Genomic DNA, 16,799 nt, shown 5'->3' with positions numbered 1-16,799 from the left:
GTCTGATTTGTTATAAAGATATCAAAGGCAGAGCCATAAAAAATTACAGGAGGGTCGTCCTGTTGCCTCGTAAGAAAATAAAATCCTGTTATTTTTTTAACACAAGAATCTCCACTGATCTCAATCAGTAAGAATATGTCTCCACTGATTGTGTTGTTCCAGAAAATATCCATACCCATCCCACAGAAGACTCAAATGCCAAAATTTTTAAAGCAAAGTATGAGGTTTAATTGGAATTTCCAGCGGGGTAGGGGGATTCAAACCAAAAAATCCTCTGTGGGAGGGGTATGGATTTTTTCTGGAACAACACAATCAGTGGTATATGAGCTCATATACCATGACAAATTAAACCAATACAAACTCGGGAATTTCAACATAACCTGACTTTAGTTTGTAATAAATAGATTAAGAAGAGACCTTTTAAGAGTTCGACTTTTTCAACAAGTGACATACCAGTAAATAGATTAGGTATCCCTTTTATCAATTAAATAATAAAAAAATGGAATTGCAGAAAAATTAAACTCTGGCAACACAATTTTGGTTGTCATGCTTGGCACATTCAGTAGTGGTTGACATCGACTGGTTAAGTTATTTAATCTGTTCCTTTAGCTACCCTTACGTTTGTTTATTTCTGTGTTCACCAACCTTGTTTCAGGAGTCTCTCTAAGGTAGTTTGTTTTTTGGTAGTTCACAAGTTTTGGGTACACAACATTCAAAATTTGCTCGGCTAATACGTTACTTGAATTACCACAGGAAAACAAAATCTTTAAGCGCAAACTATCAAGACATTCAAGTTAAATATCTAGGATCTGACCCATGGTCATTATACTGGATATGAAAAGGCTCTCTGAAGGTATTTCAATAAAGTGATTTGAGTAAAACGCCACTAACATGTTGGGTCCACACAAAACTTTCATGAACCCCCACTAACTTTCTTGAAACTCTAATGACCTCCCCTCAGAAACACACCTAAAATTTCTGTACCCCCCCATGATTTAGCAACCCCACCCCCAAACCATAAATGATGAGCACTCCCTAAATAGACATGAAATAGCTAATAATACTAATAATAATAATCTGAATGCCGAATGTGGGGCATGAGAATGGAAATGATACCACGTGAGAACATAACAATAATTATTATGTAATAACAATATTTTATAAAAATACATACCTAAGTGACACAAAGTACTTAAAAATATACAGAAAGATAAGAAAACTAGATATTAAATTAGCCTATTTACAAATACATTCTAAAATCTATCCAAATTTATTTCCGGGCAATGGGCAGTTCTATTTCTAAGATTACACTTTGTCTCCTTCTTCCTCAGAATTAATTTACTAAGCGGGCAATCGGCATCAATTGAACGTACCTTGAAGAGCTTCCTATCTGCCTTTTCTTAAAGGTCTGAAATTTCCATTCTCTTTGGTATGTATTTCCATTTAAAGCATCCATCTAGAAAATTTTGTATGACCATGAGGTCTGAGTCTATCACGCCATAAACTGACAGGCCATAAGTGAAATTCGGTATTAAAGTAATAGCAATTGGACTGACTGGAGTACAATAATTGGGCGAGTAATTTCAAAATCAGCAGAGCGTGCGGCGCAAGGCCGATTTGAAATTACGAGCACGATTACTCTCTGAATTGTACCACACGAGGTCCAATTACTAATTAATCATATCAATAACAAAATTCCAGGTTAGGAAGTCTTGGAGAACCTTTTTTGTGTGAAAAAGTCAAAGGTAAGCTCAATTGGTTGTCCAAACAGCAAGAAAGAACCCATTTAAATACGCATGATTGACGTACGAATGGCATAGGTGTCCAATTACAGGTTTCCAATTTGAAGTTGCTCAACTTGGATAACTGTAATTGGACTCCCGTGTGATCGTGCGACACTTACACGACAAATGGGCGTGCACAGAACCAATCAAAATCGAGAATTTTGTTATAGATACGATTAGGCACAAAATAGGCGGTCTACTTTACCATGACTAAGACGTTCCTTCTGTAAAGATCTTGATTAGCTTAGCTCGTACATGTTCACTGTATTTACAAAATTAATATTCTCCTGGAATGTAACACCTACAGCAGATTCAGGTTGAGCTTTTAATGGCATCAGTTGTCGCATTCGTTGTCACGGTTGAATTGATTGTGTTGCGAGGCAAAATGAGAGGTTGCTAGGTGGGAATGACGACGTTCTGTCTGGGAAAAAGCATGTGGTTTTCCCAGACAGAACGTCATCATTCCCGCCTAACGTTTGTCATGCTATTATCTTTAGACCAAATTAAAAACTGGTCCACTAAATCCATGGGACAGTGGCCATTACTCCAAACAGGAACAATGATGGTTTAAATATCCCCGTATTTAAACAGAGCTTCACTGAATTGCTTGCAAACACATAACAATAGCAGACAACACCATTTCATGTTCCGTCAACTTCATTTTTATAGTATTCTCCCTTGTATGTTTTTCTCAGAAGTTTCATTATAATGTATGCAAATTTCATGGTTTGGCAGAAGAGTGCGATTATGGCTAAATCGGAGAATAGTAAAATATGAATTGTGACGTACAATTCTTCCGATTCTCCGATTATTCTTATTCTCCGTGTTCTACACGATTCTCCGATTCTTCCGATTATACAATTCTTCCGATTGTTATTTTGCGATTTTTCCGATTCTCCGTGTTCTACACGATTCTCCGATTTTTCCGATTATACGATTCTTCCGATTCTTCTTAGTTCTACACAATTCTCCGATTTTTCCGATTAAACGATTCTTCCGATTGTTATTCTCCGATTTTTCCGATTCTCCTATTTCTTCACGATTGTGCGATTTTTCCGATTATACGATTCTTCCGATTGTTATTCTCCGATTTTTCCGATTCTCCTAGTTCTATACGATTGTGCGATTTTTCCGACTATACGATTGTTATTCTCCGATTTTTCCGATTCTCCGAGTTCTACGCGATTCTACCTATTTTTCGATTTGATAATTCTTATAATTATTCTACGAATTTACGCGGTATGAAGTGAACTACTAGAACCTTTTAAACTTTTATTTTAAACATGATAACCTATAGCTACAATACACTTTGAATACAGTGCCTCTTGTGCTCGCGCTTTAAACATTACTTCATTTTTCCTTTGGCTTTGAATCTACGCAGTAAAAGTGAACTTGAACCTTTCAAACTTATTTTACAACATGATCACCTAAAAAACACTTTGCATTTGAATAAAGTGCCTCTTGTACTTGCGCTTTAAAGATTATTTCATTTTTCCTTTGCCTTTTAAGCGTTCCTCTATAAGTTCATTATGTGTTTCGATCACAAACCACATGAATGCTTTAAACTTAAATTCAGCCATTCGTTTGCACATGTGTTTAAATCTGTTAAGAAAGCGATTGCTCTGTTCTGCGGATTCAGTGTTTGTTCCTCTGATTTCTTTGAATGTTTCCAGATGAGGATGATAGCGGCACTTTGGATTGTCCGGAGGCATACAGCACTGCTCTTTGTGCTTCATCACATGAAATATATCCACTAAAAACTTCACATGATCTAAAAGAATTTTTGCACCGACATTTCCCTTTTTACTGAGGTTGCCCAAGAAGGGATGAAGATCACACGCTCTATCATACCCCACATACTTTAGTCTCATTAAATCGTCTGTTGTCCTACCGAACGTTAACAACAAAAACGCGTATACTTGGGTGCATGATTCACAAGTATACATCTCCTGTGCCTTTACAATAATCCCGCAAGGTCGTACCGCTGTAAGCAGTCCTGCAGTGCGGTCCATGTATCGGTTTACCTTCTCTTTCGATTTACAACCGCCTTGCTCGCAATCTAATCCGTCGTGTTCAGGGATGTCTCCAACAGCTTTCTGGTCAATATATCCCGCTGAAATGGGATAAATGTGCGCTTCCTTTTCAACTACTTTTCCAATTACTTCGTCCCTGTTTTCGGTTTCGTCTCTGTCAGTTTCGGTTTTATCCACCTCCTCGCGATCATTTTCTTGAAGGTGCAAATGTTCCCTTGTTTACATAAAGTTTTTCTTTAGGCGCGGCACACATTGGTCTACGTACTTTCTCCAGGCCGTCAACACTGACGTAACCTTCAGTACAGCCAGGAACTTCACACTTGTGATGAATCCACTTGTTCGGTGAATTACATATCAAATTCCATGACTCCAGACAAACTTCTTCTAAACTTCGCCGTTTGCCCTCCACATCAGCTTGTTTCACGTTTAACAAGTAAAGAGATCCATTGTTTCTGAAAAGATTTATTGTCTTCCAAAGAAAACTGAGCACTCTTCCACTCGATCTGCATTCAATTTCCATCTGCATTCAATATACATCAGAACGAGATTCGAATGAGCTTGCGCAAATTTCAACGTTGTAAACAATGTTTTTTACCAAATGCGTCTCAAACATGGTTTTATTTGACACTTGGAAGTATTTCAAGTCTGGTGAAAAGTCATAATACACCCTCCGCTGATCTTTCGAGTCCTTGTTACTGTCGCCTTCTGACACGGGACAATCTTCAAAATAGCTGTAGTAGTAAACCTTCCTGCACGTCTTGCAGTTACCATTAAATGATGCGGCTACGTTCGTTCCATGACTGGTGTACACTACTGGAAAAGATGGTCTGTTGCGTATAGTAATGCTTGAGCCACAGCACTTTAATTTGCCCGGCAATAAAACAATCGGTTTAAAGGCATCTTTCTCCGACGATTTAAAGAAGGGCTCACTCTCATCGAAGCTTTCCAGTAGTTGTGGATGATTCTTTGTTAGCCACTGAGATACCGTTTTACATTCTTCTGGTGTTGGATTGAACTCTTCTACTTCTCCACTTTTCGATTTTAGTGATCCTCCGATACGAATTGTTGTCTTGTCTTCAACCTTGCTTTCACTAACATACTTTGCAATCAATGACCATCTTAACGGTGTTTTTTCCGGAAAATGCTCCAAAGCGAATAACAGTGATTTCAACTGAGAAAAACTCAATACCTTATCCTTCATCTTCAGTCAACTTCAGGTTTCAGTATTTCGTTACTTAATAGAGACAGAACGTGACAAACCCAACCTCTAATCTTTTAAGCAATCTGGAGGAATCAAAAAGCCCCATTTTAATACATACATATTGACGCGATAAAGGAAGCAAAAGCCGCCGCCGCAGTTTTTCTCCTTTCATTAAGCCAAGCCGACTCATTAAGCGCTTTGAATAACAGTAAGTGACAAGATTTGTCACGCCATTGAACGCTTCAAATAACAATACGTGCCAAGGTTTGTCACGCCATTGGGGACTTTGAATAACAATACGTGACAAGATTTGTCACGCATTCAATCTAAAATTAAACTGCTAACTGATTATAAGCGGCACATGAGCATTCTTTTGATTTTTCAATCCTTGTTTGCATTAAAAAATAACACTTTGGGTATCCATGTAGTATCATAACAATGCTACAATGTGTTACAAGATTCAAAGAAGATGGAAGATCTTGGGCTTGGCACTCTTCGAGAAATTTGTCATCCACACAACAGTAAGAAATCCAAACTGTTTGTTAAAACCAACTTCGATGACCTTAGCGATGATGCGCATACATTTTTGCTTTCGCTCGCTATTTCCAAGGAAGATTTTAATGCTTCCTTTAATGTCTCCTCCTAATGAGTGACAATATCGATATAAATGACATTTCACGAGGCTCTAAAGACTTCTCCAGAACTGGGAACGAGTGACACTAGTCTTCCCTTCATAGAACTTCATATCATAGAACTTTATTTTTGTAGATTTTAACGAGTTATATAAAGCGTTTAGTTTTTATTGTAAGACAGAGAAGTAAGTGTTAATGGACAGTGGAAAATGCATGACGTGCATACTGCGAAACCATGTTTTATATGCATGTATACTTTCAAATAAACTACGTGACGATAGGCATTATTTGTTTTATTTACTCCCAAGAACAACGACAACAACATACTTGATTGCCCTAGACTAGATAACCGCAAAAACCTGAACAAGACCATGTGTATACCTCGTTCTTTAAGCGTGTGCAGAGAAATAAAACGTTTCTGCATGGCGGGACACTGTTCCAGTAAAATCGTAGAATCGGAAGAATCGTAGAATTGGAGAATGATTTTAGACTGAACTTAAGGCAAAATCGTAGAATCGGAAGAATCGTAGAATCGGACAATGATTTTAGACTGAACTTAAGGCAAAATCGTAGAATCGGAAGAATCGTAGAATCGGACAATGATTTTAGACTGAACTTAAGGCAAAATCGTAGAATCGGAAGAATCGTAGAATCGGATAATGGTCTTAGAACGATCTTATACGAAAATCGTAGAATCGGAGGAATCGTAGAATTGGAGAATGATTTTAGACTGAACTTAAGGCAAAATCGTAGAATCGGAAGAATTGTAGAATCGGATAATGATCTTAGAACGATCTTATACGAAAATCGTAGAATCGGAAGAATCGTAGAATTGGAGAATGATTTTAGACTGAACTTAAGAGAAAATCGTAGAATCGGAAGAATCGTAGAATCGGACAATGATTTTACACTGAACTTAAGGCAAAATCGTAGAATCGGAAGAATCGAAGAATAGGAAAGTTGTTCAAAATTTTATGTGGTAAATCGGAGAATATTACCCCTAAATCGGAGTATACTATTCTCCGATTTAGCCATAATCGCACTGTTCTCTGGCCACCAGTGCTTTGATCTCGGATAACTGTTGCTGTACGTCCTCAAATTTCTTCTCCAGGTCAGCTATCTTCTGATCCATCATGGCGCTTAGTCGATTGATAGCTTTAAGAATCTCTGGTTGAAGCTTTTGCATTTCATCTGTTGCCGTTTCTGCTTGTTTTGTGCTCGGGCTTGCACTTGTGCCTCCTGGTGTTAGTGGAGCATGAACAGCTCTTTCACTTGCTTCTGCTGTGGCAGCCATCTCTGGTTTATTTTCTTCACACTGTTGATTGATTACTTCACCATTAGACAAATATATGGTTAACTTTGATTTTTTTGCCTTTTCTTCAAGACGTTCTCGTGCTTGTTGTGCTTCTTCCATAGCAGCTTCCTGTAACTCAGTGCTATTTACTATTTTTGGAGCAAGGCTGTATGCTCCTTTAGTTCCTATGGTTCGAATGATGCCTACTCCTGCTTCAATGAATTTTTGAATACCTTGGTTCCATTGTAAGGCCTCAGCATTTCCATCTTTGTCGTCTTCATCACCAGAAAAATGGAGTCCAACTAAGCGGTACTTGCCTTCTCTCTCAATCATAATTGGACAGCCTGATGCCCCTTCTGGCATGACTCCTCTTTTCTTCTCTAAGTGAAGCATTGGCACCAGGTGGTCGGTGGGTCCTTTTATATCAAGTATTTTACTAGTACCTTCTTCATATTTCTTTTCATTATCATCTCCACCATAATGTGCAGTGTAAACAGGTTCGCCTTTGTTCGGCGTTGGGGGGCCGATCTCAGCAAGCGAAAACTGATCGGCTTTCATTTGTTTAAAAAGCTTATTATCTTCCTCAATTTCCCACTCACTGAAATCTTCGGTAGGTCGACCATATTCCCACTGCTTACCTAGCTTTACCATGGCGATATCTTTGTTTTTATAATCGGGATCATCTCCTGGTTGTAAATGGTGTACGAATGCCATTCGCTTCTGCTTTTCAAAAGTATATTTCTGACCTTCAATGTCAAATTCAACTGCGAAGCGCGCGTCTGAAAGGATACTGTGAGTTTTTTCGTTCTTTTCATTGTCGTCTTGAAAGTTGTGGGCCACCGTCATGATCCAACCATTTCCGTAGTGAAATCCAGTTCCTTTATAACCTACCAGTTTATTTTCTTCATCGTAAGTTTCACCTCGGATAAGGCAAACAGCATTATCCACTTTCTGCTTTGCATTTGACATAGCGTCCGCCATTTTCGCAGGGTGGTGAGGGAGTTATGCATGCGTGACCAAGGGAGGGGCGACGGGAAGGGCAGAACACTCTGCGACGCCTGGCACTTTTTTTGTTCTGAATCCAACAACAAATGCCGTCACATCCGGTCAAAAAATCGGCGCGGCGCCCGTTTCTGCAAAGTTGAAAAGTGATCAAAAGTGAAGTATCGGTCGAGTGTGATTTTTCCGTATTTGTGAACCAAAACTTTCATGGTATTTTATTGTATGGATATCAGCAAGCTGCAGAGACATTGTTTCGACTTCCTGAGCAAACATTTTACCAAGAGAGAAACGTTTAGTATCAACTTTCTCTTAACGGACACCTCTATAAGACGGACACCTTCATAAGACGGACACTTGGTGATGGTCCCTGCCGTTTTTCAGCCATTTTACTGTAACCAAACAGACCAAACTCCTTATAAAACGGACACCTCTCTAAGACGGACAACGGACACTTTGAAATCATTAACGGACACTTGAGAAGTTTTTTTTATCCAGTTTTATTAGTGAAACTACTTCCAAACTTCGTATCGACCTAAAGCAAAGTTAGTCGGAGCCGTAAGAATACCTGTAATTGGTGTCATGTTACCTCGACTCTACTTTCTTTTTGCCGTGAGGCTTTTCTTTTCGCCGTGAGGTTTTTCTTTTCGCCGTGAGGTTTTTCTTTTTGCCGCGAGTTTTTTTCTTTTTGCCGTGAGGTTTTTCTTTTTGCCGTGAGATTTTTCTTTTTTGCCGTGAGGTTTTTCTTTTTGCCGCGAGGTTTTTCTTTTTGCCGTGAGGCTTTTCTTTTTGCCGCGAGTCTTTTTCTTTTGCCGTGACAGTTGTGGGCCACCGTATACAGGCCTTAACAGATCTTAACATATGATCAATTCCGTGACATAAAACAATAAAAAAAATAAAAAGGGTATGATACTTCTAAGATTCAAATGTACGACCTTGATTTCGTTTGAAAGGGTCTTGTATAACCAAACGTTGCACGTCTTTTCAAAACCGCAACCTTTGACCTTCAATATTTCTGCGAAAAGGGAAAAAAAACGGATTTTTTTTTACCTGCATCTGGAAATCCATTTCGTTTGATCATTTTCCTAAAAGCTGCAAACATTTTTGTTGGCTTTAGATGGCGACTAGTAGCCGAAAAGAATCTTCCCTCAGACTTCAGTGCACGAAATCCGTGCAGGAACGTGCTTGAGGATAATAATCTCACGTGACTGTAATAACCGCACGTTCGTGACACCACAGGGAGACCACAACAGTTGAAAAATGTAATAAATAATTAAAAGAATATTATTCACGTGGTTCCGTACGTGTTGTGTGTTCTGTGTTGTTTTTCTTTATGCGTAGTCGATCGACACGACAGCACTGTTGTCGTATGCTGAGCTGTATTGTGCGCGAGCGGATTTCAGATATGCTAATTTTCTGTTTTCTTAATAATAATTGATGATTCCCGTGGCAAAAGAAAAAGACTCGCGGCAAAAAGAAAAGCCTCACGGCAAAAAGAAAAACCTCGCGGCAAAAAGAAAAACCTCACGGCAAAAAGAAAAATCTCACGGCAAAAAGAAAAACCTCACGGCAAAAAGAAAAAAACTCGCGGCAAAAAGAAAAACCTCACGGCGAAAAGAAAAACCTCACGGCGAAAAGAAAAGCCTCACGGCAAAAAGAAAGTAGAGTCGAGGTAACATGACACCAATTACAGGTATTCTTACGGCTCCGACTAACTTTGCTTTAGGTCGATACGAAGTTTGGAAGTAGTTTCACTAATAAAACTGGATAAAAAAAACTTCTCAAGTGTCCGTTAATGATTTCAAAGTGTCCGTTGTCCGTCTTAGAGAGGTGTCCGTTTTATAAGGAGTTTGGTCTGTTTGGTTACAGTAAAATGGCTGAAAAACGGCAGGGACCATCACCAAGTGTCCGTCTTATGAAGGTGTCCGTCTTATAGAGGTGTCCGTTAAGAGAAAGTTGATACTAAACGTTTCTCTCTTGGTAAAATGTTTGCTCAGGAAGTCGAAACAATGTCTCTGCAGCTTGCTGATATCCATACAATAAAATACCATGAAAGTTTTGGTTCACAAATACGGAAAAATCACACTCGACCGATACTTCACTTTTGATCACTTTTCAACTTTGCAGAAACGGGCGCCGCGCCGATTTTTTGACCGGATGTGACGGCATTTGTTGTTGGATTCAGAACAAAAAAAGTGCCAGGCGTCGCAGAGTGTTCTGCCCTTCCCGTCGCCCCTCCCTTGGTCACGCATGCATAACTCCCTCACCACCCTGCGAAAATGGCGGACGCTATGTCAAATGCAAAGCAGAAAGTGGATAATGCTGTTTGCCTTATCCGAGGTGAAACTTACGATGAAGAAAATAAACTGGTAGGTTATAAAGGAACTGGATTTCACTACGGAAATGGTTGGATCATGACGGTGGCCCACAACTTTCAAGACGACAATGAAAAGAACGAAAAAACTCACAGTATCCTTTCAGACGCGCGCTTCGCAGTTGAATTTGACATTGAAGGTCAGAAATATACTTTTGAAAAGCAGAAGCGAATGGCATTCGTACACCATTTACAACCAGGAGATGATCCCGATTATAAAAACAAAGATATCGCCATGGTAAAGCTAGGTAAGCAGTGGGAATATGGTCGACCTACCGAAGATTTCAGTGAGTGGGAAATTGAGGAAGATAATAAGCTTTTTAAACAAATGAAAGCCGATCAGTTTTCGCTTGCTGAGATCGGCCCCCCAACGCCGAACAAAGGCGAACCTGTTTACACTGCACATTATGGTGGAGATGATAATGAAAAGAAATATGAAGAAGGTACTAGTAAAATACTTGATATAAAAGGACCCACCGACCACCTGGTGCCAATGCTTCACTTAGAGAAGAAAAGAGGAGTCATGCCAGAAGGGGCATCAGGCTGTCCAATTATGATTGAGAGAGAAGGCAAGTACCGCTTAGTTGGACTCCATTTTTCTGGTGATGAAGACGACAAAGATGGAAATGCTGAGGCCTTACAATGGAACCAAGGTATTCAAAAATTCATTGAAGCAGGAGTAGGCATCATTCGAACCATAGGAACTAAAGGAGCATACAGCCTTGCTCCAAAAATAGTAAATAGCACTGAGTTACAGGAAGCTGCTATGGAAGAAGCACAACAAGCACGAGAACGTCTTGAAGAAAAGGCAAAAAAATCAAAGTTAACCATATATTTGTCTAATGGTGAAGTAATCAATCAACAGTGTGAAGAAAATAAACCAGAGATGGCTGCCACAGCAGAAGCAAGTGAAAGAGCTGTTCATGCTCCACTAACACCAGGAGGCACAAGTGCAAGCCCGAGCACAAAACAAGCAGAAACGGCAACAGATGAAATGCAAAAGCTTCAACCAGAGATTCTTAAAGCTATCAATCGACTAAGCGCCATGATGGATCAGAAGATAGCTGACCTGGAGAAGAAATTTGAGGACGTACAGCAACAGTTATCCGAGATCAAAGCACTGGTGGCCAGAGAACAGTGCGATTATGGCTAAATCGGAGAATAGTATACTCCGATTTAGGGGTAATATTCTCCGATTTACCACATAAAATTTTGAACAACTTTCCTATTCTTCGATTCTTCCGATTCTACGATTTTGCCTTAAGTTCAGTGTAAAATCATTGTCCGATTCTACGATTCTTCCGATTCTACGATTTTCTCTTAAGTTCAGTCTAAAATCATTCTCCAATTCTACGATTCTTCCGATTCTACGATTTTCGTATAAGATCGTTCTAAGATCATTATCCGATTCTACAATTCTTCCGATTCTACGATTTTGCCTTAAGTTCAGTCTAAAATCATTCTCCAATTCTACGATTCCTCCGATTCTACGATTTTCGTATAAGATCGTTCTAAGACCATTATCCGATTCTACGATTCTTCCGATTCTACGATTTTGCCTTAAGTTCAGTCTAAAATCATTGTCCGATTCTACGATTCTTCCGATTCTACGATTTTGCCTTAAGTTCAGTCTAAAATCATTGTCCGATTCTACGATTCTTCCGATTCTACGATTTTGCCTTAAGTTCAGTCTAAAATCATTCTCCAATTCTACGATTCTTCCGATTCTACGATTTTACTGGAACAGTGTCCCGCCATGCAGAAACGTTTTATTTCTCTGCACACGCTTAAAGAACGAGGTATACACATGGTCTTGTTCAGGTTTTTGCGGTTATCTAGTCTAGGGCAATCAAGTATGTTGTTGTCGTTGTTCTTGGGAGTAAATAAAACAAATAATGCCTATCGTCACGTAGTTTATTTGAAAGTATACATGCATATAAAACATGGTTTCGCAGTATGCACGTCATGCATTTTCCACTGTCCATTAACACTTACTTCTCTGTCTTACAATAAAAACTAAACGCTTTATATAACTCGTTAAAATCTACAAAAATAAAGTTCTATGATATGAAGTTCTATGAAGGGAAGACTAGTGTCACTCGTTCCCAGTTCTGGAGAAGTCTTTAGAGCCTCGTGAAATGTCATTTATATCGATATTGTCACTCATTAGGAGGAGACATTAAAGGAAGCATTAAAATCTTCCTTGGAAATAGCGAGCGAAAGCAAAAATGTATGCGCATCATCGCTAAGGTCATCGAAGTTGGTTTTAACAAACAGTTTGGATTTCTTACTGTTGTGTGGATGACAAATTTCTCGAAGAGTGCCAAGCCCAAGATCTTCCATCTTCTTTGAATCTTGTAACACATTGTAGCATTGTTATGATACTACATGGATACCCAAAGTGTTATTTTTTAATGCAAACAAGGATTGAAAAAATCAAAAGAATGCTCATGTGCCGCTTATAATCAGTTAGCAGTTTAATTTTAGATTGAATGCGTGACAAATCTTGTCACGTATTGTTATTCAAAGTCCCCAATGGCGTGACAAACCTTGGCACGTATTGTTATTTGAAGCGTTCAATGGCGTGACAAATCTTGTCACTTACTGTTATTCAAAGCGCTTAATGAGTCGGCTTGGCTTAATGAAAGGAGAAAAACTGCGGCGGCTTTTGCTTCCTTTATCGCGTCAATATGTATGTATTAAAATGGGGCTTTTTGATTCCTCCAGATTGCTTAAAAGATTAGAGGTTGGGTTTGTCACGTTCTGTCTCTATTAAGTAACGAAATACTGAAACCTGAAGTTGACTGAAGATGAAGGATAAGGTATTGAGTTTTTCTCAGTTGAAATCACTGTTATTCGCTTTGGAGCATTTTCCGGAAAAAACACCGTTAAGATGGTCATTGATTGCAAAGTATGTTAGTGAAAGCAAGGTTGAAGACAAGACAACAATTCGTATCGGAGGATCACTAAAATCGAAAAGTGGAGAAGTAGAAGAGTTCAATCCAACACCAGAAGAATGTAAAACGGTATCTCAGTGGCTAACAAAGAATCATCCACAACTACTGGAAAGCTTCGATGAGAGTGAGCCCTTCTTTAAATCGTCGGAGAAAGATGCCTTTAAACCGATTGTTTTATTGCCGGGCAAATTAAAGTGCTGTGGCTCAAGCATTACTATACGCAACAGACCATCTTTTCCAGTAGTGTACACCAGTCATGGAACGAACGTAGCCGCATCATTTAATGGTAACTGCAAGACGTGCAGGAAGGTTTACTACTACAGCTATTTTGAAGATTGTCCCGTGTCAGAAGGCGACAGTAACAAGGACTCGAAAGATCAGCGGAGGGTGTATTATGACTTTTCACCAGACTTGAAATACTTCCAAGTGTCAAATAAAACCATGTTTGAGACGCATTTGGTAAAAAACATTGTTTACAACGTTGAAATTTGCGCAAGCTCATTCGAATCTCGTTCTGATGTATATTGAATGCAGATGGAAATTGAATGCAGATCGAGTGGAAGAGTGCTCAGTTTTCTTTGGAAGACAATAAATCTTTTCAGAAACAATGGATCTCTTTACTTGTTAAACGTGAAACAAGCTGATGTGGAGGGCAAACGGCGAAGTTTAGAAGAAGTTTGTCTGGAGTCATGGAATTTGATATGTAATTCACCGAACAAGTGGATTCATCACAAGTGTGAAGTTCCTGGCTGTACTGAAGGTTACGTCAGTGTTGACGGCCTGGAGAAAGTACGTAGACCAATGTGTGCCGCGCCTAAAGAAAAACTTTATGTAAACAAGGGAACATTTGCACCTTCAAGAAAATGATCGCGAGGAGGTGGATAAAACCGAAACTGACAGAGACGAAACCGAAAACAGGGACGAAGTAATTGGAAAAGTAGTTGAAAAGGAAGCGCACATTTATCCCATTTCAGCGGGATATATTGACCAGAAAGCTGTTGGAGACATCCCTGAACACGACGGATTAGATTGCGAGCAAGGCGGTTGTAAATCGAAAGAGAAGGTAAACCGATACATGGACCGCACTGCAGGACTGCTTACAGCGGTACGACCTTGCGGGATTATTGTAAAGGCACAGGAGATGTATACTTGTGAATCATGCACCCAAGTATACGCGTTTTTGTTGTTAACGTTCGGTAGGACAACAGACGATTTAATGAGACTAAAGTATGTGGGGTATGATAGAGCGTGTGATCTTCATCCCTTCTTGGGCAACCTCAGTAAAAAGGGAAATGTCGGTGCAAAAATTCTTTTAGATCATGTGAAGTTTTTAGTGGATATATTTCATGTGATGAAGCACAAAGAGCAGTGCTGTATGCCTCCGGACAATCCAAAGTGCCGCTATCATCCTCATCTGGAAACATTCAAAGAAATCAGAGGAACAAACACTGAATCCGCAGAACAGAGCAATCGCTTTCTTAACAGATTTAAACACATGTGCAAACGAATGGCTGAATTTAAGTTTAAAGCATTCATGTGGTTTGTGATCGAAACACATAATGAACTTATAGAGGAACGCTTAAAAGGCAAAGGAAAAATGAAATAATCTTTAAAGCGCAAGTACAAGAGGCACTTTATTCAAATGCAAAGTGTTTTTTAGGTGATCATGTTGTAAAATAAGTTTGAAAGGTTCAAGTTCACTTTTACTGCGTAGATTCAAAGCCAAAGGAAAAATGAAGTAATGTTTAAAGCGCGAGCACAAGAGGCACTGTATTCAAAGTGTATTGTAGCTATAGGTTATCATGTTTAAAATAAAAGTTTAAAAGGTTCTAGTAGTTCACTTCATACCGCGTAAATTCGTAGAATAATTATAAGAATTATCAAATCGAAAAATAGGTAGAATCGCGTAGAACTCGGAGAATCGGAAAAATCGGAGAATAACAATCGTATAGTCGGAAAAATCGCACAATCGTATAGAACTAGGAGAATCGGAAAAATCGGAGAATAACAATCGGAAGAATCGTATAATCGGAAAAATCGCACAATCGTGAAGAAATAGGAGAATCGGAAAAATCGGAGAATAACAATCGGAAGAATCGTTTAATCGGAAAAATCGGAGAATTGTGTAGAACTAAGAAGAATCGGAAGAATCGTATAATCGGAAAAATCGGAGAATCGTGTAGAACACGGAGAATCGGAAAAATCGCAAAATAACAATCGGAAGAATTGTATAATCGGAAGAATCGGAGAATCGTGTAGAACACGGAGAATAAGAATAATCGGAGAATCGGAAGAATTGTACGTCACAATTCATATTTTACTATTCTCCGATTTAGCCATAATCGCACTCTTCTGCCAAACCATGAAATTTGCATACATTATAATGAAACTTCTGAGAAAAACATACAAGGGAGAATACTATAAAAATGAAGTTGACGGAACATGAAATGGTGTTGTCTGCTATTGTTATGTGTTTGCAAGCAATTCAGTGAAGCTCTGTTTAAATACGGGGATATTTAAACCATCATTGTTCCTGTTTGGAGTAATGGCCACTGTCCCATGGATTTAGTGGACCAGTTTTTAATTTGGTCTAAAGATAATAGCATGACAAACGTTAGGCGGGAATGATGACGTTCTGTCTGGGAAAACCACATGCTTTTTCCCAGACAGAACGTCGTCATTCCCACCTAGCAACCTCTCATTTTGCCTCGCAACACAATCAATTCAACCGTGACAACGAATGCGACAACTGATGCCATTAAAAGCTCAACCTGAATCTGCTGTAGGTGTTACATTCCAGGAGAATATTAATTTTGTAAATACAGTGAACATGTACGAGCTAAGCTAATCAAGATCTTTACAGAAGGAACGTCTTAGTCATGGTAAAGTAGACCGCCTATTTTGTGCCTAATCGTATCTATAACAAAATTCTCGATTTTGATTGGTTCTGTGCACGCCCATTTGTCGTGTAAGTGTCGCACGATCACACGGGAGTCCAATTACAGTTATCCAAGTTGAGCAACTTCAAATTGGAAACCTGTAATTGGACACCTATGCCATTCGTACGTCAATCATGCGTATTTAAATGGGTTCTTTCTTGCTGTTTGGACAACCAATTGAGCTTACCTTTGACTTTTTCACACAAAAAAGGTTCTCCAAGACTTCCTAACCTGGAATTTTGTTATTGATATGATTAATTAGTAATTGGACCTCGTGTGGTACAATTCAGAGAGTAATCGTGCTCGTAATTTCAAATCGGCCTTGCGCCGCACGCTCTGCTGATTTTGAAATTACTCGCCCAATTATTGTACTCCAGTCAGTCCAATTGCTATTACTTTAATACCGAATTTCACTTATGGCCTGTCAGTTTATGGCGTGATAGACTCAGACCTCATGGTCATACAAAATTTTCTAGATGGATGCTTTAAATGGAAATACATACCAAAGAGAATGGAAATTTCAGACCTTTAAGAAAAGGCAGATAGGAAGCTCTTCAAGGTACGTTCAATTGATGCCGATTGCCCG

At 39.1% G+C, this 16,799-nt stretch overlaps 2 protein-coding genes across 2 annotated transcripts; one reads left to right on the top strand and one right to left on the bottom strand.

The window, feature by feature from the left end:
- Positions 1 to 2,414: 2,414 nt before the first annotated feature.
- On the bottom strand, positions 2,415 to 7,946 carry LOC144661162 (uncharacterized). Its single transcript, XM_078521868.1, has 2 exons — positions 6,711 to 7,946; positions 2,415 to 2,523 (listed from the first exon to the last, which is right to left on the bottom strand). The coding sequence occupies exons 1-2, from the start codon at positions 7,923 to 7,925 to the stop codon at positions 2,506 to 2,508; spliced, it is 1,233 nt and encodes a 410-aa protein (XP_078377994.1). The 5' UTR covers positions 7,926 to 7,946; the 3' UTR covers positions 2,415 to 2,505.
- A 2,265-nt stretch (positions 7,947 to 10,211) lies between these two features.
- Positions 10,212 to 15,735, top strand: LOC144661163 (uncharacterized). Its single transcript, XM_078521869.1, has 2 exons — positions 10,212 to 11,437; positions 15,623 to 15,735. The coding sequence occupies exons 1-2, from the start codon at positions 10,223 to 10,225 to the stop codon at positions 15,638 to 15,640; spliced, it is 1,233 nt and encodes a 410-aa protein (XP_078377995.1). The 5' UTR covers positions 10,212 to 10,222; the 3' UTR covers positions 15,641 to 15,735.
- The last annotated feature ends 1,064 nt before the right edge of the window (positions 15,736 to 16,799 follow it).

This window comes from Oculina patagonica, chromosome 7 (genome assembly GCF_052425735.1).
Source record: "Oculina patagonica isolate OP01 chromosome 7, crgOcupat, whole genome shotgun sequence".
Classification (NCBI taxonomy): domain Eukaryota; kingdom Metazoa; phylum Cnidaria; class Anthozoa; order Scleractinia; family Oculinidae; genus Oculina; species Oculina patagonica.
Note: the sequence above shows the minus strand (reverse complement) of the source record. Positions and strands in the feature narration are given on the sequence as shown.